General features: G+C 40.9%; 1 protein-coding gene across 4 annotated transcripts in view; it reads right to left on the minus strand.

Moving 5' to 3' along the window:
- The window catches only part of grin2ba (glutamate receptor, ionotropic, N-methyl D-aspartate 2B, genome duplicate a), a 72,166-nt gene that overhangs the window by 24,634 nt on the left and 20,032 nt on the right, over window positions 1-27,500 (minus strand). For all 4 annotated transcript variants that reach the window (XM_067453687.1, XM_067453679.1, XM_067453696.1 and 1 more), the window contains exons 5-10: window positions 20,983-21,555; window positions 10,377-10,520; window positions 9,828-10,285; window positions 4,891-5,005; window positions 4,363-4,571; window positions 3,576-3,747 (exon numbers count right to left, since the gene is read on the minus strand). In XM_067453687.1, the coding sequence (XP_067309788.1) occupies window positions 3,576-3,747; window positions 4,363-4,571; window positions 4,891-5,005; window positions 9,828-10,285; window positions 10,377-10,520; window positions 20,983-21,537 (1,653 nt within the window). In that variant the 5' untranslated portion in view covers window positions 21,538-21,555. The remainder of the gene's footprint in view (window positions 1-3,575; window positions 3,748-4,362; window positions 4,572-4,890; window positions 5,006-9,827; window positions 10,286-10,376; window positions 10,521-20,982; window positions 21,556-27,500) is intronic.

The following is a 27,500-nucleotide window of genomic DNA, read 5'->3' on the forward strand; positions in this document are numbered from 1 at the left end:
GACGGACTGAACTGAACACACACTGCCCTGCCGTAACACCGCGTGACGGACTGAACTGAACACACACTGCCCTGCCGTAACACCGCGTGACGGACTGAACTGAACACACACTGCCCTGCCGTAACACCGCGTGACGGACTGAACTGAACACACACTGCCCTGCCGTAACACCGCGTGACGGACTGAACTGAACACACACTGCCCTGCCGTAACACCGCGTGACGGACTGAACTGAACACACACTGCCCTGCCGTAACACCGCGTGACGGACTGAACCGAACACACACTGCCCTGCCGTAACACCGCGTGACGGACTGAACTGAACACAAACTGCCCAGCCGTAACACCGCGTGACGGACTGAACTGAACACACACTGCCCTGCCGTAACACCGCGTGACGGACTGAACTGAACACACACTGCCCTGCCGTAACACCGCGTGACGGACTGAACTGAACACACACTGCCCTGCCGTAACACCGCGTGACGGACTGAACTGAACACACACTGCCCTGCCGTAACACCGCGTGACGGACTGAACTGAACACACACTGCCCTGCCGTAACGCAGCGTGACGGACCGAACTGAACACACACTGCCCTGCCGTAACATCGCGTGACGGACCGAACTGAACACAAACTGCCCAGCCGTAACACCGCGTGACGGACTGAACTGAACACAAACTGCCCAGCCGTAACACCGCGTGACGGACTGAACTGAACACACACTGCCCTGCCGTAACACCGCGTGACGGACTGAACTGAACACACACTGCCCTGCCGTAACACCGCATGACGGACTGAACTGAACACACACTGCCCTGCCGTAACACCGCGTGACGGACCGAACTGAACACACACTGCCCTGCCGTAACACCGCGTGACGGACTGAACTGAACACACACTGCCCTGCCGTAACACCGCGTGACGGACTGAACTGAACACAAACTGCCCAGCCGTAACACCGCGTGACGGACTGAACTGAACACACACTGCCCTGCCGTAACACCGCGTGACGGACCGAACTGAACACACACTGCCCTGCCGTAACACCGCGTGACGGACTGAACTGAACACACACTGCCCTGCCGTAACACCGCGTGACGGACTGAACTGAACACACACTGCCCTGCCGTAACACCGCGTGACAGACTGAACTGAACACAAACTGCCCAGCCGTAACACCGCGTGACGGACTGAACTGAACACACACTGCCCTGCCGTAACACCGCGTGACGGACTGAACTGAACACACACTGCCCTGCTGTAACACCGCGTGACGGACTGAACTGAACACACACTGCCCTGCCGTAACACCGCGTGACGGACTGAACTGAACACACACTGCCCTGCCGTAACACCGCGTGACGGACTGAACTGAACACACACTGCCCTGCCGTAACGCAGCGTGACGGACCGAACTGAACACACACTGCCCTGCCGTAACACCGCGTGACGGACTGAACTGAACACACACTGCCCTGCCGTAACACCGCATGACGGACTGAACTGAACACACACTGCCCTGCCGTAACACCGCGTGACGGACTGAACTGAACACACACTGCCCTGCCGTAACACCGCGTGACGGACTGAACTGAACACACACTGCCCTGCCGTAACACCGCGTGACGGACTGAACTGAACACAAACTGCCCAGCCGTAACACCGCGTGACGGACTGAACTGAACACACACTGCCCTGCCGTAACACCGCGTGACGGACTGAACTGAACACACACTGCCCTGCCGTAACACCGCGTGACGGACTGAACTGAACACACACTGCCCTGCCGTAACACCGCCTGACGGACTGAACTGAACACACACTGCCCTGCCGTAACGCAGCGTGACGGACTGAACTGAACACACACTGCCCTGCCGTAACACCGCCTGACGGACTGAACTGAACACACACTGCCCTGCCGTAACACCGCGTGACGGACTGAACTGAACACACACTGCCCAGCCGTAACACCGCGTGACGGACTGAACTGAACACACACTGCCCTGCCGTAATACCCGCCTGACGGACTGAACTGAACACACACTGCCCTGCCGTAACACCGCGTGACGGACTGAACTGAACACACACTGCCCTGCCGTAACACCGCGTGACGGACCGAACTGAACACACACTGCCCTGCCGTAACACCGCGTGACGGACCGAACTGAATACACACTGCCCTGCCGTAACACCGCGTGACGGACTGAACTGAACACACACTGCCCTGCCGTAACACCGCCTGACGGACTGAACTGAACACACACTGCCCTGCCGTAACACCGCGTGACGGACTGAACTGAACACACACTGCCCTGCCGTAACACCGCGTGACGGACTGAACTGAACACACACTGCCCTGCAGTAACACCGCGTGACGGACCGAACTGAACACACACTGCCCTGCCGTAACACCGCGTGACGGACTGAACTGAACACACACTGCCCTGCCGTAACACCGCGTGACGGACTGAACTGAACACACACTGCCCTGCCGTAACACCGCGTGACGGACTGAACTGAACACACACTGCCCTGACGGACTGAACTGAACACACACTGCCCTGCCGTAACGCAGCGTGACGGACTGAACTGAACACACACTGCCCTGACGGACTGAACTGAACACACACTGCCCTGCCGTAACACCGTGTGACGGACTGAACTGAACACACACTGCCCTGCCGTAACACCACGTCACGGACTGAACTGAACACACACTGCCCTGCCGTAACACCGCGTGACGGACTGAACTGAACACACACTGCCCTGCCGTAACACCACGTCACGGACTGAACTGAACACACACTGCCCTGCCGTAACACCGTGTGACGGACTGAACTGAACACACACTGCCCTGCCGTAACACCACGTCACGGACTGAACTGAACACACACTGCCCTGCCGTAACACCGCGTGACGGACTGAACTGAACACACACTGCCCTGCCGTAACACCGCGTGACGGACTGAACTGAACACACACTGCCCTGACGGACTGAACTGAACAAAGGATAAACTCTTCAAACTGTGATGAGATCACATGCTCAGCGCTTTATCGTCCACCTCTGAACACACTTCTAGGTTAGCTTCATTCCCAGCATTCATAGCTGCATATGTTCACATGAGGAGAGACAAGAAGCAGAGATTCGAGTTTCTAGATCAACAACAGAGAGTAAGTGGGTTATCACACCGTCTCTCTCTCTCTTTCTGTCTGTCTGTCCATCTGTCTGTCTGTCTGTTGGTAAATTTAGCTCTAAATACCTGAACTTCCCTTCACATGACTAAACTGGGGCACGAAAGAGTGTGTGTGTGTGTGTGTGTGTGTGTGTGTGTGTGTGTGTTTGATGGGATGACAGTGTGTACACACACACATACACACATACACACACGCACACACACGCACACACACGACTATCTAAATGGGGACACTGCAAACTTAAAGTCTTTGATTGTTTTTATAGGCAGCTAATTATAAATAATAGCCCAAACACACACACACACACACACACACGCCGCTCACAGAACCCTGATTGCGACTCTTTACCTCATTGATCTGAGAGACTGAGCCGTACCTCTCCCACCATCCCGTTCCACGTGCCGTTGATCTTCTTGCCGTGTTTGCCGTTGGTCACCAGATAAAGATCGTACGTGAACTTCACAGACTTGGCGATCTTCTTCAGGATATCGATACAGAACCCTTTACAGCAGCGCTTGATGTAGACCGCAGGCTCAGCCGTCTTATTACTGGCAGACAGACGGGCAGATGGACAGACAGACAGGTGGACAGACAGACAGATGGACAGATGGACAGACAGACAGACAGATGGACACACAGACAGACAGACAGACAGACAGACCGATGGATAGACAGACAGACAGACAGACAGACGGCCAGATGGACAGACAGACAGGTGGACAGATGGACAGACAGACAGATGGACAGACAGACAGACAGATGGATAGACAGACAGACAGACAGACAGATGGATAGACAGACAGATGGATAGACAGACAGACAGATGGACAGACAGACAGATGGATAGACAGACAGACAGACAGACAGACAGACAGAAAGACAGACAGATGGACAGACAGACGGACAGACAGACAGAGACAGACAGGCAGACAGACAGGCAGACAGACAGATGGACAGACAGAGACAGACAGACAGACAGAGACAGACAGAGACAGACAGACAGACAGACAGGCAGACAGACAGGCAGACAGAGACAGAAATTGAGAAAGACAGGTTAGTGACTTGATTACCCATTAAATCCTGCAGTTATATTAACGAACACTATTTTAAACTCGTTCACATGCAGCTCTTCTGTGTGCTGTAGATGCGGAGTGTGTGTTTACATTGCTTTGAGCTGCTTCCGGCAGGGAACGGTGTTCCTCATGCAGGTCCCGCTGAGCGGATCCACGTCCTCTACGATGACGAACGGAGCCTCCTCCAGCGTCACGATGGACAGGTGATCGTCCTCTCGGCTCTCCGTCCCCGAGTACAGCTCGAAGCGCGGCCACACGTGATACTTCATGCTCAGGGAGCCGTTCTCCCACTTACCCACCTGCACACACACACACACACAGGGACACACACGGACACACACACGGACACGGACACACACACAGGGACAAACACACACACGGACACACACACACAGGGACAAACACACACAGGGACACACGGACACACACGCCGACACACACACAGGGACATGGACACACACACACATGGACATCAATCACATGACGGAGACAGAGCAAGAGTAAAACTAGGCGTTTCTCCTGTCATTCGCTTCAGTCTTTTGTTACTGTAAAAGAAGAAGAAAGACTCATGCAGACACACACACACACACACACACACACACACTCATGCAGTCTTACTCTGTCCCACTGCCTGTCCTTGTCCAGCAGGATGATCACCAGCTTGGGGTGCATCTGATACCCATCCTCACTAAAGGACAGGTTACGGCCCTCGAACGTCACATTCATCAGATACCTGGAAAACACACACACACACACATCACATCCTCATAATACTGACACACTGCAGGACACACACCGCACTGATGGAAGTAATCCTGGAGAACATGTAGTCATAATAACAATCAGAAGAACAACGATAGGAAGAAATCATTGACTCTGGACTGTTGAATAGGAGGAAAAGAAAAAATGCCTGTCCATCCGTCTGCCTGTCTGTCTGTCTCTCTCTATCTATCTGTCTGTCTGTCTGACTATCTGACTGTGTGTCTGTCTCTCTCTGTCTGTCTGTCTGACTGTCTGTCTATCTGACTATCTGACTGTGTCTTTCTGTCTGTCTGTCTGTCTGCCTGTCGCTCATCTGTCTGTCTGTCTGTCTGTCTGTCTGCCTGTCGCTCATCTGTCTGTCTGTCTGTCTGTCTGTCATTCTCTCATCTGTCTTTCATTCTCTCATCTGTCTGTCTGTCTCTCATCTGTCTGTCATTCTCTTATCTGTCTGTCTCTCTCTGTCTGTCTGTCTGACTGTCTGTCTATCTGACTATCTGACTGTGTCTTTCTGTCTGTCTGTCTGTCTGCCTGTCGCTCATCTGTCTGTCTGTCTGTCTGTCTGTCTGCCTGTCGCTCATCTGTCTGTCTGTCTGTCTGTCTGTCATTCTCTCATCTGTCTTTCATTCTCTCATCTGTCTGTCTGTCTCTCATCTGTCTGTCATTCTCTTATCTGTCTGTCTCTCATCTGTCTGTCATTCTCTTATCTGTCTGTCGCTTATCTGTCTGTCTGTCTCTCATGTGTCTGTCGCTCATCTGTCTGTCTGTCTGTCTGTCTCTCATGTGTCTGTCTCTCATCTGTCTGTCTGTCTCTCATCTGTCTGTCTGTCTGTCTCTCATCTGTCTGTCTCTCATGTGTCTGTCTGTCTGTCTCTAATCTGTCTGTCTGTCTCTCATCTGTCTGTCTGTCTGTCTCTCATCTGTCTGTCTCTCATGTGTCTGTCTGTCTGTCTGTCTGTCTGTCTGTCTCGCATGTGTCTGTCTCTCATCTGTCTGTCTGTCTCTCACCTGTCTGTCTGTCTCTCATGTGTCTGTCTCTCATCTGTCTGTCTGTCTCTCATCTGTCTGTCAGTCTCTCATCTGTCTGTCTGTCTCTCACCTGTCTGTCTGTCTCTCATCTGTCTGTCTCTCATCTGTCTGTCTGTCTCTCATCTGTCTTTCTCTCATCTGTCTGTCTGTCTCTCATCCGTCTGTCTGTCTCTCATCTGTCTGTCTCTCATCCGTCTGTCTGTCAGTCATCATTCCTGCTCTATGGTCTGGTTGTCGAGGGGGATGGTTAGTTGGGACATATGTATTGTGCCGTTATGGCAACCACAAGCACTGCAGCTTCCAAACTCCCCCCCGTGTTACTATGGAAACATCATCATGAGAAAGAGACCTCAGCATAAAGTGAGCTGCTCTGTAGCACATCTCAAAGAAACCACACACACACACACACACACACACACACACACACACACACACACACACACACATGCGAACACACACATGCCAACACACACATGCGAACACACACACACGCTCACACATTTATGAGGACGCTCCATAGAAAATGGTTTTTATACTGTATAAATTGTATATTTTCTCCCCTTACACTAACCCCTAAACCTCACACACACTTAGTCTCACTCACTCACACACTCACTCACTCACTCACTCACTCACTCACTCACTCACTCACTCACTCACTCACTCACTCACTCACTCACTCACTCACACACTCACACACTCACTCACTCACTCACTCACTCACTCACTCACTCACTCACTCACACACTCACACACTCACTCACACACACACTCACACAATCACTCACTCACTCACTCACTCACTCACTCACTCACACACACACTCACTCACACAATCACACACTCACTCACTCACTCACTCACTCACTCACTCACTCACTCTCACACAATCACTCACTCACTCACTCACTCACTCACTCACTCACTCACTCACTCACTCACTCACTCACTCACTCACTCACTCACTCACTCACTCACACACTCACTCACACGCTCACTCGCTCACTCACTCACTCACTCACTCACTCACTCACTCACTCACTCACTCACTCACTCACACACTCACTCACACACTCACTCACACACACACTCACACAATCACTCACTCACTCACTCACTCACTCACACACACACTCACTCACACAATCACACTCACTCACTCACTCTCACACAATCACTCACTCACTCACTCACTCACTCACTCACTCACTCACTCACTCACACACTCACTCACTCACTCACTCACTCACACACACACACACTCACTCACTCACTCACACACACACTCAAACAATCACTCACTCACTCACACACTCACTCACTCACACACTCACTCACACACACACTCACTCACACAATCACACTCACTCACTCACTCACTCTCACACAATCACTCACTCACTCACTCACTCACTCACTCACTCACTCACTCACTCACTCACTCACTCACTCACTCACACACTCACTCACACACTCACTCACACACTCACTCACTCACACACTCACTCACACACTCTCACACTCACTCACACACTCACTCACACACTCACTCACACACTCACTCACACACTCACTCACACACTCACTCACTCACTCACTCACTCACTCACTCACACACTCACTCACACACTCACTCACACACTCACTCACTCACACACTCTCACACTCACTCACTCACACACTCACTCACTCACTCACTCACTCACTCACTCACTCACTCACTCACTCACACACTCACACACTCACACACTCACACACTCACACACTCACACACACTCACTCACTCACACACTCACTCACTCACACAATCACACACTCACTCACTCACTCACTCACTCACTCACTCACTCACTCACTCACTCACTCACTCACTCACACAATCACTCACTCACTCACTCACTCACACACTCACTCACTCACTCACTCACTCACTCTCACACTCACACTCACTCACTCACTCACTCACTCACTCTCACTCTCACACTCACACTCACACTCACTCTCACACTCACCCACTCACTGACACTCACTGACACTCACTGACACTCACTGACACTCACTCACTCACTCACTCACTCACTCACTCACTCACTCACTCACTCACTCACTCACTCACTCACTCACTCGAGAGAGAGTGTGTGTGTGTGTGTGTGTGTGTGTGTGTGTGTGTGTGTGTCTGAGTCTCACCTGAGCACCTCATTGTTGTTCCCTGTGACTTGGGAACCATCTACCATCTAAAAATGCTGAACAGTTAGTCGATGCGTTCATGAGCTCAAGGCTAGATTATTGTAATGCTCTACTGGGTGGTTGCCCTGCTCGCTTAATAAACAAACTCCAGCTGGTCCATGATAGATAGATAGATAGATAGATAGATAGATAGATAGATAGATAGATAGATAGATAGATAGATAGATAGATAGATAGATAGATAGATAGATAGATAGATAGATAGATAGATAGATAGATAGATAGATAGATAGATAGATAGATAGATAGATAGATAGATAGATAGATAGATAGATAGATAGATAGATTATTGTAATGCTCTACTGGGTGGTTGCCCTGCTCGCTTAATAAACAAACTCCAGCTAGTCCAAAATGCAGCAGCTCGAGCTCTTACTAGAACCAGGAAGTATGATCTTATTAGTCCAGTTCTGTCAACACTGCACCGGCTCCCTATTAAACACCGCATACATTTTAAAATCTTGCTTATTACTCAAAGCACTAAATAGTTTAGCTCCCCGGTACTTAAGCGAGCTCTTAACACATTATACTCCATCACGTCTATTGCGGTCTCTAAACTCTGGCCAGTTGATCATACCTAGAATATCTAAATCAACTGCAGGCGGTCGATCATTTTCCTATTTAGCTCCTAAATTGTGGAATAGTCTTCCTAGCATTGTTCGGGAAGCAGACACACTCTGTCAGTTTAAATCTAGACTAAAAACACATCTCTTTACTATGGCATACACACAGAACATTTTTAACTTTCATTATTCAGATCAATTGACTGATTGTTCGGCTGCATTAACTAGGTCAGCCGGAACCGGGAACACTTCCCATAACACCTGATGTACTCGTTACATCATAAAAAGAGTGGCATCTACGCTAATGTTAGTCTCTCTGTTTATCCCGAGGTTTATCCCGGATCTGGGCCCTGTCCGGATCGGATGGTGGACCTGCCTGGACATGACCAGCTCATCCTGGAGTGTCTGCTGAGCCGTGTCCATTGGTGTCTCCTCTGAATTTGCCTTACCGGCACGACATGCTCAAAACCCGTCTCTTGCATGATACCCTGAAATTTCAAATATTCCATTCTAATAGGAGAACTGGCACCCCGACTGAGTCTGGTTTCTCTAAGGTTTATTTTTCTCCATCATGCCCTGATGGAGTTTCGGTTCCTTTGGTCGCCTTTGGCTTGCTCAGTTGGGGACACTAACATTATGATCAGAGTTATTCAACTAAATATACAAACAAAACTAATGAGGTCTTCTTTAATTCTATAAACTATAATCCTGATGTGCCAACATTGTCTCTCTATGATAAATTAAAATAAGCTGATAACATCACTGTTTACTCCAGAACGACTGTACAGCCAAATCTAATTCTGCTGCAGTATTGTCCTGTTTAACACTGAAGATGCTTTCACACAATCGGCGTTGTAAAAGCGCTATTTAAATAAAGTTGATTGATTGATTGATTGATTGATTGATTGTGTGTGAGTGTGTGTGTGTGTGTGTGTGTTTGAGTGTGTGTGAGAGTCTCACCTGAGCACCTCGTTGTTATTCCCCATCACTGGGCTTTTTTTGTCCCCATGGCACTCTGCCTTCAGCAGCAGGTGTGGTCCGCGGTCCCTCATCATGCTGGCGGTGGCGGAGGCGATCACTGCCACCCCGTCCCTCACCCGCGCCTCCAGCCCATAATCCCACTCGTCGTAGGACACCGAGATCATTCCCGTGGGAAACTCGGGAGGAATGTGGTCAGCATCGCCCGCCACCAGAGACGGCGCGATCCAGGTGTAGCCGTAGCCCGTCAGGCCCACGGAGTGAGCCACCTCGAAGATCACATTGGCCTCCTCTTTGGTGGAGTACAGCAGGATCACCGGACTCTGGAGCTTCTTCAGCTGGTTCTGAATCTTGGCATCTCCATCATCCACAGACATGTCCAGCAGGAGCACCTCCTCCAGCTCCCAGCCCACAAAACTGTTCTCGATGGTGCTGCGGATCTGACGGACAACACATGTGCTTATCCAAACCTCATCCTGCCCGAACACAAACATCTCTGAGTGTGTGTGTGTGTGTGTGTGTGTGAGTTACCTTTGTGACAAAGTCCTGGTAACCGGGGTAGTATGTGGTAACTATGGAGAAGATGTACCAGTCGTACTCCTCCATGATGTTGAGCATGACGGACGCCTGCTGCTCGATGGAAGGGCCGAACTGAAAAAACATGGAGCTGTCGTCCTGCGCACACACACACACACACACACACACACACACACACACACACACACACACACACACACACACACACACACACAGGTTGAGAGTATTATTAAAGGAGTTGAAGGAACAGTGGTGAACTGGCCACAGGGTCATGGGTGGCCAAGGTTCCTTGATGCACGTGGGGAACTGAAAGAACATGGAACTGTCGTCACACATATACACACACACACACACACACACACAAACACACACACACACACACACACACACGAGTCGAGAGTATAGAGTATTATTAAGCGAGTGTACCAAAAGTGCTCCAAGGAAGGAACAGTGGTGAACCGGCCACAGGGTCATGGGCGGCCAAGGCTCATTGATGCACGTGGGGATATCGGTGTCCTTTTAAAGGATGGATAGCACTAGAACAACTGTCGTTTACAACCATCTCTCATAAAGACATAAAGACGCCAAACTCGTCCAGTTTCTGTTGAAGACGATACAGAAGTGACTTAAACTGCAGGTCCTCGACTGGCCACTAGAGACAGCAGAATATCATTGAGCCTCATGTTAAAATGCCCAACTTTACAGCAGAAAAACACATGTTTACAGTCTGAGACAAATTGTGGTTTTGTCCATTTTAAAATTAGTGTGTCTGGTTCCTTGAAAAAGTAATCTGATTACATAACACAAGTTACTTGTAGGGTTGGGTACTGAAACCCGGTGCCAATATGGCCCTATATAACCGGTATATACCGGACCGAATCCGAATTAATGCAGATTTCGGGGGCACTTAAATTCAAACGTGCTTTCACGCTTTCGGCCGGCGCTGAGCCAGAGACACACACACACTCAGTGCTCGTCACATATCACAACTATTAAGTGTTTTCAACCCCATCATGCTTATTTTAGGCTTCAGACATTAAATGCACATAAACACTAGCAAACACACACACCCATTTTAAAAGTATCGGTTCAGGCACTGGTACAGTTTTAATAGTATCAGTTAAGGCACCGTTTGGGCACCGGCATCTAATAGTATCGGTTCAGGGACCGTTTGGGCACTGGCTTTAATAGTATCAGTTAAGGCACCGTTTGGGCACCGGCATCTAATAGTATCGGTTCAGGGACCGTTTGGGCACTGGCTTTAATAGTATCGGTTCAGGCACCGTTTGAGCACTGGCTTTAATAGTATCGGTTCAGGCACCGTTTGGGCACTGGCTTTAATAGTATCGGTTCAGGCACCGTTTGGACACTGGCTTTAATTGTATCGGTTCAGACACCGTTTGGGCACTGGCTTTAATAGTATCGGTTCAGACACCGTTTGGGCACTGGCTTTAATAGTATCGGTTCAGGCACCGTTTGGACACTGGCTTTAATTGTATCGGTTCAGACACCGTTTGGGCACTGGCTTTAATAGTATCGGTTCAGGCACCGTTTGGGCACTGGCTTTAATAGTATCGGTTCAGACACCGTTTGGGCACTGGCTTTAATAGTATCGGTTCAGGCACCGTTTGGGCACTGGCTTTAATAGTATCGGTTCAGACACCGTTTGGGCACTGGCTTTAATAGTATCGGTTCAGGCACCATTTGGGCACTGGCTTTAATAGTATCGGTTCAGGCACCGTTTGGGCACTGGCTTTAATAGTATCGGTTCAGGCACCGTTTGGGCACTGGCTTTAATAGTATCGGTTAAGGCACTGTTTGGGCACTGGCTTTAATAGTATCGGTTCAGGCACCGTTTGGGCACTGGCTTTAATAGTATCGGTTCAGGCACCGTTTGGGCACTGGCTTTAATAGTATCGGTTCAGGCACCGTTTGGGCACTGGCTTTAATAGTATTGGTTAAGGCACTGTTTGGGCACTGGCTTTAATAGTATCGGTTCAGGCACCGTTTGGGCACCGGTACCTTTTTAAAAGTATCGGATAAGGCACCATTTGGGCACCAGTACCATTTTAAAAGCATCGGTTCAGGCACTGGTACAGTTTTAATATTATCGTTTAAGGCACTTTTTGGGCACTGGTACCGTTTTAAAAGAATCAGTTAATAAACTGTTTGGGCACCGGTACCATTTTAAAAGTATCGGTTAATAAACTGTTTGGGCACCAGTACCATTTTAAAAGCATCGGTTAATAAACTGTTTGGGCACCAGTACCATTTTAAAAGCATCGGTTCAGGCACTGGTACAGTTTTAATATTATCGTTTAAGGCACTCTTTGGGCACTGGTACCATTTTAAAAGAATCGGTTAAGGCACCGTTTGGGCACCGGTACCGTTTTAAAAGTATCAGTTAAGGCACTGTTTGGGCACCGGTACCATTTTAAAAGTATCGGTTAATAAACTGTTTGGGCACCGGTATAATTTTAAAAGTATCGGTTCAGACACTGTTTGGGCACCGGTACCGTTTTAAAAGTATCGGTTAAGGCACCTTTGGGCACTGGTACCGTTTTAAAAGTATCGGTTAAGGCACCGTTTGGGCACCGGTACCTTTTTAAAAGTATCGATTCAGGCACTGGTACAGTTTTAATAGTATCAATTAAGGCACCATTTGGGCACTGGTACAGTTTTAAAAGTATCGGTTAAGGCACCGTTTAGGCACTGGTACCATTTTAAAAGTACCGGTTCAGGCACCATTTAGGCACCAGTATCGTTTTAAAAGTATTAGTTTGGCACCAGTATCATAAAAAAAAAAAAACAATACCCAACCCGAGTTACTTGTATCATAAAGTCGATACAAACGGGGCGGTTTGAGTGCTGGTACTGGGGTAATATTGCACGGCTCTCAGCCAATCAGATTCCAGACCCAGAAAGAACTAGTGTGTATAAATAAGTATATTCAACAATCTTCAACAGCTTCATAAAGACTTCAGTTCGCTTTTGCTCTATTGGGTTTTGTAATGTCACATATTGTGGATTCTCTAATTAAAGTCATGCACATGTAATTAGTCCTTCCTTATAGCTTAATTATAGCTGACCTTGTTCTAACTCTCATTTTTAATTAAACATTTGGCTCATTTTAACGAGACCATTAGAGACGCTATTAGTGACTAAACTTGTAAACGTAAAGAAACTGTACTGTGATTGGCCGCAGGTGACAGTCAACATCGTGAACATGTTTATGCAACACAAAATAAATGTAAGGTTTTTAAAGATTCCATCGGGGAATATATCGCAAACTCGGACTCTTTCTTGACACAGGAAGTGTTGTAAATGATTTCTGGTCTCGTGCAGAAGTACAGTCAGAATGACGCATCTGTGACTGTCTGAGAGGGGAATGTGTGAGCCGTGTGTTTCCTGCAGACGTGTTGGGACACTGCTGGTTTTTAATGCTTTATTTAACATCACAACCGAACTAAACAAGTGGAAGAGTCAGTGATTATGTTTTGACGTCATTACCGGTAAACAAACTGAATTATTAATATAGTCTTGTGAACGTGGATTGCTTGTGCTGCTGGGTTATTGGTGTGTGTGTAAACTGGGACAACGCGAGAGTAACTGTTATTTGAGAGTTATCTGTGTATTATTTGATACTATGATAGTGATAGATAAAGTCATGTTAGATAGAGAGTGATGTGTGCAACAGCTACTCATCACACACACACACACACACACACACACACACGAGCGGTTCTTCCGCTGTCACACTGTGGCTACACACTGCTTTGGCAGCTGTGCTTCTCTGACTATCCTGACACACACACAGAGATTTCTGCACACAGATAACGTAGGCAGTAAAGCAGCCGGTGTGTGTGAGTCCCGCAGAACTCCAGCACAATCGCTCAGGACAGACAACACCGCCTGAAGCTCACAGTTATTTGCTGAAGCCCAGCGTTTTCTTCTCCTTTTTTGCATAAAGTAGAGTGTTTCATCACTTTCTCTGCTCCGCTGTCAATCCCACAATTCACTGCACAAGCATGAAGCTCAACTTCCAAACAGTGTCCATTACGAAGAAGAAATCGCTCTCACCGTGTTGAAGAACAGCAGAGCAGTACAGCACATAAATGATATCAGCGGAACCACTTTCAGAGCTGATGAACCATAAAACATTAACAGCCAATCAGAATCCATCCTGCTCTAAAGAGACAGGCGACAAAACATTGTTACCATTATCATTATAGTTATCGTTACAGTTATCATTATAGTTATCGTTACAGTTATCATTATAGTTATCGTTACAGTTATCATTATTGTTATAGTTATCATTACAGTTATCATTATAGTTATCATTACAGTTATCATTATAGTTATCGTTACCATTATCGTTACAGTTATCGTTACAGTTATCATTATAGTTATCGTTACAGTTATCATTATAGTTATCGTTACCATTATCGTTACAGTTATCATTACAGTTATCATTATAGTTATCGTTACCATTATCGTTACAGTTATCATTATAGTTATCATTACCATTATCGTTACAGTTATCATTACAGTTATCATTATAGTTATCGTTACCATTATCGTTACAGTTATCGTTACAGTTATCGTTATAGTTATCGTTACAGTTATCATTATAGTTATCGTTACAGTTATCATTATAGTTATCATTATAGTTATCGTTACAGTTATCATTATAGTTATCATTACAGTTATCATTATAGTTATCATTATAGTTATCGTTACAGTTATCGTTACAGTTATTGCTGCAGTTATCATTATAGTTATCATTACAGTTATCATTATAGTTATCATTATAGTTATCGTTACAGTTATCATTATAGTTATCATTATAGTTATCATTATAGTTATCCTTATAGTTATCATTATAGTTATCGTTATAGTTATCGTTACAGTTATCATTATAGATATCATTATAGTTATCGTTACAGTTATCATTATAGTTATCGTTACAGTTATCATTATAGTTATCGTTACAGTTATCATTACAGTTATCATTACAGTTATCATTATAGTTATCATTATAGTTATCGTTACAGTTATCGTTACAGTTATTGCTGCAGTTATCATTATAGTTATCATTACAGTTATCATTATAGTTATCATTATAGTTATCGTTACAGTTATCATTATAGTTATCATTATAGTTATCATTATAGTTATCCTTATAGTTATCATTATAGTTATCATTATAGTTATCGTTACAGTTATCATTATAGATATCATTATAGTTATCGTTACAGTTATCATTATAGTTATTGTTACAGTTATCATTATAGTTATCGTTACAGTTATCATTATAGTTATCGTTAAAGTTATCGTTATAGTTATCATTATAGTTATCATTACAGTTATCGTTACAGTTATCGTTATAGTTATCGTTACAGTTATCATTATAGTTATCGTTACAGTTATCATTATAGTTATCATTATAGTTATCATTATAGTTATCGTTACAGTTATCGTTATAGTTATCATTATAGTTATCGTTATAGTTATCGTTATAGTTATCATTATACTTATCGTTATAGTTATCGTTACAGTTATCATTATAGTTATCGTTACAGTTATCATTATAGTTATCATTATAGTTATCATTATAGTTATCGTTACAGTTATCATTATAGTTATCGTTACAGTTATCATTATAGTTATCATTATAGTTATCGTTACAGTTATCGTTATAGTTATCATTATACTTATTGTTATAGTTATCGTTATAGTTATCATTACAGTTATCATTATAGTTATCATTACAGTTATCGTTATAGTTATCATTATAGTTATCATTATAGTTATCGTTATAGTTATCGTTATAGTTATTGTTACAGTTATCATTATAGTTAACATTATAGTTATCGTTACAGTTATCATTATAGTTATTGTTACAGTTATCATTATAGTTATTGTTACAGTTATCATTATAGTTATTGCTACAGTTATCATTATAGTTATTGTTACAGTTATCATTATAGTTATCGTTACAGTTATCATTATAGTTATTGCTACAGTTATCATTATAGTTATTGTTACAGTTATCATTATAGTTATTGCTACAGTTATCATTATAGTTATCGCTACAGTTATCATTATAGTTATCGTTACAGTTATCATTATAGTTATCGTTACAGTTATCATTATAGTTATTGCTACAGTTATCATTATAGTTATTGTTACAGTTATCATTATAGTTATCGTTACAGTTATCATTATAGTTATTGCTACAGTTATCATTATAGTTATCGTTACAGTTATCATTATAGTTATCGTTACAGTTATCATTATAGTTATTGTTACAGTTATCATTATACTTATCGTTACAGTTATCATTATAGTTATCGTTACAGTTATCATTATAGTTATTGTACATTTATCATTATAGTTATTGTTACAGTTATCATTATAGTTATCGTTACAGTTATCATTATAGTTATCGTTACAGTTATCATTATAGTTATCGTTACAGTTATCATTATAGTTATCGTTACAGTTATCATTATAGTTATCGTTACAGTTATCATTATAGTTATTGTACAGTTATCATTATAGTTATTGTTACAGTTATCATTATAGTTATTGTTACATTTATCATTATACTTATCGTTACAGTTATCATTATAGTTATCGTTACAGTTATCATTATAGTTATTGTACAGTTATCATTATAGTTATCGTTACAGTTATCATTATAGTTATTGCTACAGTTATCATTATAGTTATTGCTACAGTTATCATTATAGTTATTGTTACAGTTATCATTATAGTTATCGTTACAGTTATCATTATAGTTATTGTTACAGTTATCATTATAGTTATCGTTACAGTTATCATTATAGTTATTGTTACAGTTATCATTATAGTTATCGTTACAGTTATCATTATAGTTATTGTTACAGTTATCATTATAGTTATTGCTACAGTTATCATTATAGTTATTGTTACAGTTATCATTATAGTTATCGTTACAGTTATCATTATAGTTATTGCTACAGTTATCATTATAGTTATTGTTACAGTTATCATTATAGTTATTGCTACAGTTATCATTATAGTTATTGCTACAGTTATCATTATAGTTATCGTTACAGTTATCATTATAGTTATCGTTACAGTTATCATTATAGTTATTGCTACAGTTATCATTATAGTTATTGTTACAGTTATCATTATAGTTATCGTTACAGTTATCATTATAGTTATTGCTACAGTTATCATTATAGTTATCGTTACAGTTATCATTATAGTTATCGTTACAGTTATCATTATAGTTATTGTTACAGTTATCATTATACTTATCGTTACAGTTATCATTATAGTTATCGTTACAGTTATCATTATAGTTATTGTACATTTATCATTATAGTTATTGTTACAGTTATCATTATAGTTATCGTTACAGTTATCATTATAGTTATTGTTACAGTTATCATTATAGTTATTGTTACATTTATCATTATACTTATCGTTACAGTTATCATTATAGTTATCGTTACAGTTATCATTATAGTTATCGTTACAGTTATCATTATAGTTATTGTTACAGTTATCATTATAGTTATTGTTACAGTTATCATTATAGTTATCGTTACAGTTATCATTATAGTTATCGTTACAGTTATCATTATAGTTATCGTTACAGTTATCATTTTAGTTATCGTTACAGTTATCATTATAGTTATCGTTACAGTTATCATTATAGTTATTGTACAGTTATCATTATAGTTATTGTTACAGTTATCATTATAGTTATTGTTACATTTATCATTATACTTATCGTTACAGTTATCATTATAGTTATCGTTACAGTTATCATTATAGTTATTGTACAGTTATCATTATAGTTATCGTTACAGTTATCATTATAGTTATTGTACAGTTATCATTATAGTTATCGTTACAGTTATCATTATAGTTATCGTTACAGTTATCATTATAGTTATTGTTACATTTATCATTATACTTATCGTTACAGTTATCATTATAGTTATCGTTACAGTTATCATTATAGTTATTGCTACAGTTATCATTATAGTTATCGTTACAGCTATCATTATAGTTATTGTTACAGTTATCATTATAGTTATTGTACAGTTATCATTATAGTTATTGTACAGTTATGGCTACAGTTATAGTTTTCGTTCTCTGTGTGAATGGGCTGTTAGTTCTTTGTGAGCACTGTGTCATACATCACTAACAATTTAAAATATGAAACTTTTTGCACCCTAAATTGTGACCAGACTCTGATTCCTATGATCCCGTGATTAAGCGGACAGAACCTGGAAGCTGAAGCTTTGTTTCAGAAGTACCAAACGTCTGAAAGCTGACTGCGATTATTGGATGGCAGGAGCTGAAGTCTTGCTCTCTCTTGATCCTGATTGGTCTGTGTAAACACTAGATGACTGCGCTCATGTCTCGCGTGTGAAACGGCGGTCTACAAACACACTGCTCGAGCTGAAAGAAGTTCAACGCGTGTTGTTTTCCCGCTCCACGGCTCTGTGTGAACGCACCGTAACATCTTTCCAGCTTTTATTTCACAAACACAACTCTGAACGGTGAGGTGCTGAAGGTGACCGTGAGATGCTGCGGTTCACCATCACACACAACATACACACACACGACAACTTCAGGAACGGCCACATGACTTCCTCTGCTCAATGACTGCTGTGTGTGTGTGTGTGTGTGTGTGTGTGTGTGTGTGTGTGTGTGTGTGTGTGTGTGTGTGTGTGTGTGTGTGTGTAACAGATTGTGGCATCCTGACAGCAGGCATCTTGGCACAGAACTCTTGGTAATTGACTGAGCTCAACTCGTACTCTCATTCAGCGTCTCTCTCTCTCTCTCTCTCTCTCTCTGTGATGATCAGCAGGAATGGAGAGCAGGACGGAGGAAGGACGAACAGACGGAGAGATGTCGAGACAGAGAGAGAGAGAGAGAGAGAGAGAGAGAGAGAGAGAGAGAGAGAGAGAGAGAGAGAGAGAAAGAAGGAGCCCTAAATATGTGTCCTAGTTCTCTGGTCTTTAAAGCGGAGCACACATGACACTATCTAAACCAGGCCAGAGAGAGATGGAGAAACAGGTGAGACTGGGCTGAAGGTCGTCCAGTCTGACCTCTGACCTCACTGGTTTCATGTGGTCCATCCTCACAGAAGAAAACCATCATAAACCAGCCTGGATCTCTCAGCACATTCATTCCAGCTCAAAGGAACGGATCACCCCAAAAAATGGGTCGTTCAAACCTGTGTGACTTTCTTTCTGGATGTTTCCGCGAGCAATGGGAATCCAGCAACACCGGACCCCATTGACTTTAATAATACAGACGCTTCTCAGAATAGCCTGACTGAAGAACGTAAGCCCCACAGGAGAGGGCGCGAGACTGAGCATCAACCGAGCTGAACATCATCCCCATTGTGTTCTTTACTGAGCCAGCTCCACAAGTGTTGAGTTGTGCAGCATTAGCACTGTAAAGGTTGAGCCGCTGGACAGCTGAGCGTGGGCTGAGCCGCTCTTCATCCTCATCTTCATCCTCATCCTCATCCGTGTGTTTGGAGAGACGTTTAATTTCACAGGCGTTTAGAGCGCGCGTGGGCACAGATCTGACTCACTCACAGCGCTTACGACGAGGACCGATCGCTTGCTGAGTGTGTCTGCCGGCTCATCATCATAATCTTCACACACACACACACACACACACCCCTTCCCTCATGCATCTGTGCTGCCCTCTTCAGAATGCAAGTCACCATCAGATCACAATCGACTGTTTCTTATGGAATATTGCAGTGTTCATTATGAATGCCCCCCCCCCCCCCCCCCACACACACACACATTTGTTCTTGATTGAGAAGCGATTATTTCTATAAGAGACAATAGAGGAGAAAAGACCTGCATTATTTCTGCCGAATATTGCAGTGTTTATTCTCAATGGTTGTGTTAATAATCTTGAATCAGCATTACGTCATCTCTTCTCTGATGACATTACAGTTATCATTACGTATAGTTATCGTTACAATTATTATTATATTTATTGTTTAAGTTATAGTTATAGTTATCGTTCATTTCCAATCAGTTCTACACAGACACAATCAAGCACGTCTACATTTGTTCTTGTTTGCGAGGCGATTAACTCGAAATACGGCACAGTAGAGGAGACCAGTGTGACTTCTGAAAACTACTGAAGTGTTTATTCTAAATGATTTATCGTTATTGTGTTAATAATCTTGAGTCAGAATAACTTAATCTCTACTCTGATGAGAAGGGCGGGGCCACCTGTCACTCACATGAGATCAGCCAATAGCAAACCACAGCCATCCAATCAATTCCCCACAGACACAGTCAAGCCCCGCCCCTACATTTGCTCTTGTTTTCGAGGCTCTTCACTCGATATACGGCACAGTAGAGGAGAAAAGATCTGCGTGACTTCTGTGGAATATTGCAGTGTGTATTTTCAATGGTTGTGTTAATAATCTTGAGTCAGAATAACGTCATCTCTGATCTGATGACTTTATAGTTATTGTTACAGTTATCTTTATAGTTAATAAGCCCCGCCCCTACATTTGCTCTTGTCTGTTACTAAAGGGAAGGAGCAGTTTTACCTTGGCGGCCATGATCATGGAGGAGCCTCCCTTCACGCCCAGGATGGGGATGTGTGTCTGTGCAGAGATGAAGTCCAGGATCTGGGCGATGGCCTCCTGGTCGGTGTCGTCTCCGAACACCACGCCCTGCAGCCAGTGCTCCGTCATCAGGTCACAGATGCTCTTGATGATGCTCTTGGGGTCCGTCTCGTTCATGGTGAGCATCTCCACATTTGGAGCCAGAGGCATGTGGCTGAAATCGTCCTTCTCTCGGGTTCCAGCCAGCACCACCTCACTGGAGTTCCCCACCAGAACCACCGCGATGCTCAGGCCCTGCTGATACTTGGAAATGGGCGGGAACTGAGCCACGGAGGACGGGATGTAGTGGGACACACCCCCTCCGCCCCGATCGCGCCGTGATTGGACGGCCGCCGGAAGAAGCAGCAGCAGGCACACGGCAAACAGCTGGTGGAGCGAGGGGCGGGGCCGGTGGGATGAAGGCGGGGCCGGCGGACAGTGCCACGCCCACTTTTCCTGAGAGGGTGGAGCTAAACCACAGTAAATGCAGATGGACATGATGGAGGAGAGAAATACCTGTGGGAAAGAAGGAAAATTTGGTATTCTAATTCCCCATGAAATTCCTTCAAATACATTTAAAGGGTTAGTTCACCCAGAAATGAGCCTGATGTTTCTCTGCGGACCCCCAGGGCATCAACATGTAGGTGTGTGTGTTTCTTCAGGAGAACACTAATGAAGATTTTTAACTCAACCGTTGCTGTGTGTCGGTCATATAAGGCATGTGAATGTGTAACTCTCACACAACCCCCTGAACCATTTCTCCTCAACTACAAGAACAATCTCTGCTTTACACTCAGAGTGCACTTCTCAAACACACTTTTTTCAGAACACTACCCACAATTCTCTGCATTTGACACAATTTTCATGCAGAAAATCTTTTGTTTTTACAAGGAACACACTGCCATTCAGATATACACACACACTCTCTCGTCACATTGGCTAACACCTGTCACACAGTTTTACATTAGCAAACCGAGCTTTAGCATTAAAAGGCAACAGGTGAGCTCTTCTGTTCTGGAGCAATGGATGCCAACATTGACAACGGTTTGTTACCGTATACAGTAAATTATTCTGTTGTTTTGTGTGATGTGCAACATTAGCGGTGTTAGTTGTGTGTATATTGTTTTTGTGGGAAAGATACAATATATTTGTTACCATGTATTTGTGTGTTCTCAGTATAAAAACTCGCAAATATTTTACAACACACTTATGTACCTACTGTCTGTAGAAAGTGTAACATTGAACCAAAAAAGTTATCATTATAGTTATCGTTACAGTTATAGTTATCGTTACAGTTATCATTATAGTTATCGTTACAGTTATCATTATAGTTATCATTACAGTTATCATTATAGTTATCGTTACAGTTATCATTATAGTTATCGTTACAGTTATCATTATAGTTATTGTTACAGTTATCATTATAGTTATCGTTACAGTTATCATTATAGTTATCATTACAGTTATCATTATAGTTATCGTTACAGTTATCATTATAGTTATCGTTACAGTTATCATTATAGTTATTGTTACAGTTATCATTATAGTTATCGTTACAGTTATCATTATAGTTATCGTTACAGTTATCATTATAGTTATCGTTACAGTTATCATTATAGTTATCGTACAGTTATCATTATAGTTATCGTTACAGTTATCATTATAGTTATTGTTACAGTTATCATTATAGTTATCGTTACAGTTATCATTATAGTTATTGTTACAGTTATCATTATAGTTATTGTTACAGTTATCATTATAGTTATTGTTACAGTTATCATTATAGTTATTGTTACAGTTATCATTATAGTTATTGTTACAGTTATCATTATAGTTATTGTTACAGTTATCATTATAGTTATCGTTACAGTTATCATTATAGTTATTGTTACAGTTATCATTATAGTTATTGTTACAGTTATCATTATAGTTATTGTTACAGTTATCATTATAGTTATTGTTACAGTTATCATTATAGTTATCGTTACAGTTATCATTATAGTTATTGTTACAGTTATCATTATAGTTATTGTTACAGTTATCATTATAGTTATCGTTACAGTTATCATTATAGTTATTGTTACAGTTATCATTATAGTTATTGTTACAGTTATCATTATAGTTATCGTTATAGTTACCATTATAGTTATTGTTACAGTTATCATTATAGTTATTGTTACAGTTATCATTATAGTTATCGTTATAGTTACCATTATAGTTATCGTTACAGTTATCATTATAGTTATCGTTACAGTTATCATTATAGTTATTGTTACAGTTATCATTATAGTTATTGTTACAGTTATCATTATAGTTATCGTTATAGTTACCATTATAGTTATTGTTACAGTTATCATTATAGTTATTGTTACAGTTATCATTATAGTTATCGTTACAGTTATCATTATAGTTATTGTTACAGTTATCATTATAGTTATCGTTACAGTTATCATTATAGTTATTGTTACAGTTATCATTATAGTTATTGTTACAGTTATCATTATATTGTTACAGTTATCATTATAGTTATTATTACAGTTATCATTATAGTTATCGTTACAGTTACCATTATAGTTATTGTTACAGTTATCATTATAGTTATTGTTACAGTTATCATTATAGTTATCGTTATAGTTACCATTATAGTTATCGTTACAGTTATCATTATAGTTATCATTACAGTTATCATTTTAGTTATCATTACAGTTATCATTATAGTTATCGTTACAGTTACCATTATAGTTATTGTTACAGTTATCATTATAGTTATTGTTACAGTTATCATTATAGTTATCGTTATAGTTACCATTATAGTTATCGTTACAGTTATCATTATAGTTATCGTTACAGTTATCATTATAGTTATCGTTACAGTTATCATTATAGTTATTGTTACAGTTATCATTATAGTTATCGTTACAGTTATCATTATAGTTATTGTTACAGTTACCATTATAGTTATTGTTACAGTTATCATTATAGTTATTGTTACAGTTATCATTATAGTTATCGTTATAGTTACCATTATAGTTATCGTTACAGTTACCATTATAGTTATCGTTATAGTTACCATTATAGTTATCGTTACAGTTACCATTATAGTTATCGTTACAGTTATCATTATAGTTATCGTTACAGTTACCATTATAGTTATTGTTACAGTTATCATTATAGTTATTGTTACAGTTATCATTATAGTTATCGTTATAGTTACCATTATAGTTATCGTTACAGTTACCATTATAGTTATCGTTATAGTTACCATTATAGTTATCGTTACAGTTACCATTATAGTTATCGTTACAGTTATCATTATAGTTATCGTTACAGTTACCATTATAGTTATTGTTACAGTTATCATTATAGTTATTGTTACAGTTACCATTATAGTTATTGTTACAGTTATCATTATAGTTATTGTTACAGTTATCATTATAGTTATCGTTATAGTTACCATTATAGTTATCGTTACAGTTACCATTATAGTTATCGTTATAGTTACCATTATAGTTATCGTTACAGTTATCATTATAGTTATCGTTACAGTTATCATTTTAGTTATCATTACAGTTATCATTATAGTTATCGTTACAGTTACCATTATAGTTATTGTTACAGTTATCATTATAGTTATTGTTACAGTTATCATTATAGTTATCGTTATAGTTACCATTATAGTTATCGTTACAGTTATCATTATAGTTATCGTTACAGTTATCATTATAGTTATCGTTACAGTTATCATTATAGTTATTGTTACAGTTATCATTATAGTTATTGTTACAGTTATCATTATAGTTATCGTTATAGTTACCATTATAGTTATCGTTACAGTTATCATTATAGTTATCGTTACAGTTATAGTTACAGTTATCGTTACAGTTATCGTTATAGTTATCGTTACAGCTATCATTATAGTTATCGTTACAGTTATAGTTACAGTTATCGTTATAGTTACCATTATAGTTATCGTTACAGCTATCATTATAGTTATCGTTACAGTTATAGTTACAGTTATCGTTACAGTTATCGTTACAGTTATCATTATAGTTATCGTTACAGTTATCATTATAGTTATCGTTACAGTTATCATTATAGTTATTGTTACAGTTATCATTATAGTTATTGTTACAGTTATCATTATAGTTATCGTTATAGTTACCATTATAGTTATTGTTACAGTTATCATTATAGTTATTGTTACAGTTATCATTATAGTTATCGTTACAGTTATCATTATAGTTATTGTTACAGCTATCATTATAGTTATCGTTACAGTTATCATTATAGTTATTGTTACAGTTATCATTATAGTTCTTGTTACAGTTATCATTATAGTTATTGTTACAGTTATCATTTTAGTTATCATTACAGTTATCATTATAGTTATCGTTACAGTTACCATTATAGTTATTGTTACAGTTATCATTATAGTTATCGTTACAGCTATAGTTATCGTTACAGTTATCATTATAGTTATCGTTACAGTTATCATTATAGTTATTGTTACAGTTATCATTTAAGTTATCATTACAGTTATCATTATAGTTATCGTTACAGTTATCATTATAGTTATTGTTACAGTTATCATTATAGTTATCGTTACAGTTATAGTTATCGTTACAGTTATCATTATAGTTATCGTTACAGTTATCGTTACAGTTATCATTATAGTTATCATTACAGTTATCATTATAGTTATCGTTACAGTTATCATTATAGTTATTGTTACAGTTATCATTATAGTTATCGTTACAGTTATCATTATAGTTATTGTTACAGTTATCATTATAGTTATTGTTACAGTTATCATTATAGTTATCGTTACAGTTACCATTATAGTTATTGTTACAGTTATCATTATAGTTATCGTTACAGTTATAGTTATCGTTACAGTTATCATTATAGTTATCGTTACAGTTATCGTTACAGTTATCATTATAGTTATCGTTACAGTTATCATTATAGTTATCGTTACAGTTATCATTATAGTTATCGTTACAGTTATCATTATAGTTATCGTTACAGTTATCGCTACAGTTAAACTAAATACCATTTTGAGAAGAAATAACATTGTTTTGAATGTAAAGTTTAATTCATTCACAAGTGGATTTTGCCAATTTTGTGTCTGTGTGTGTGTGTCTGTGTGTGTGTGTGTGTGTGTGTGTGTGTGTGTGTGTCTGTGTGTGTGTGTATGTGTGTGTGTGTGTGTGTTTGGGTGTGTGTGTGTGTGTGTGTGTGTGTGTGTGTGTGTGTGTGTGTGTGTGTGTGTGTGTCTGTGTGTGTGTGTGTGTGTGTGTGTTTGGATGTGTGTGTGTGTGTGTGTGTGTGTGTGTGTGTGTGTTTGGATGTGTGTGTAGAGTTCTGAGAGTATGAGGCATGCTTTCATAAAATGTGTGTAAATAATGGAGAAAAACTGTACAGCTGTCTGCAGTCCTGCATTATATCCGCTAATGCCAGAGTCCATCTCTGTGTAAAGTCTCCTCAGCACAGACGCTCTCTCCGAATGGAGATCTGTTCTTCCGGTGTCCGTGACACGAATGATCAATATTCCATCGTCGGCTGTTTATTATGGATGAGATAAACTCTGCCGTCGGACGCCTACACACTGCACAGTTATACAACAGCTGTAATGATCTCCAGCCGGAGACACTGGGATGGAGAGACTAACACATCTCAGAGTTTATGTCCATATACTCAAAGCGTGTCGTTTAACACACAACACTCACAGCTTTATTTCAGCTTCTGTGTTCTTTAACACACGCTAATGTTTAAGGGTTTACGTGTTCTTTAACACATGTTAATGTTTAAGGGTTTTGTTGTTCTTTAACACACGTTAATGTTTAAGGGTTTTGTTGTTCTTTAACACACGTTAATGTTTAAGGGTTTCCGTGTTCTTTAACACATGCTAATGTTTAAGGGTTTCCGTGTTCTTTAACACATGCTAATGTTTAAGGGTTTCCGTGTTCTTTAACACACGTTAATGTTTAAGGGTTTCCGTGTTCTTTAACACACGCTAATGTTTAAGGGTTTCCGTGTTCTTTAACACATGTTAATGTTTAAGGGTTTCCGTGTTCTTTAACACACGCTAATGTTTAAGGGTTTCCGTGTTCTTTAACACATGTTAATGTTTAAGGGTTTCCGTGTTCTTTAACACATGTTAATGTTTAAGGGTTTTCGTGTTCTTTAACACACGCTAATGTTTAAGGGTTTCCGTGTTCTTTAACACATGTTAATGTTTAAGGGTTTCCGTGTTCTTTAACACACGCTAATGTTTAAGGGTTTCCGTGTTCTTTAACACACGTTAATGTTTAAGGGTTTCCGTGTTCTTTAACACATGTTAATGTTTAAGGGTTTCCGTGTTCTTTAACACACGCTAATGTTTAAGGGTTTCCGTGTTCTTTAACACACGTTAATGTTTAAGGGTTTCCATGTTCTTTAACACACGTTAATGTTTAAGG

This window comes from Pseudorasbora parva, chromosome 2, assembly GCF_024679245.1.
Source record: "Pseudorasbora parva isolate DD20220531a chromosome 2, ASM2467924v1, whole genome shotgun sequence".
NCBI lineage: Eukaryota > Metazoa > Chordata > Actinopteri > Cypriniformes > Gobionidae > Pseudorasbora > Pseudorasbora parva.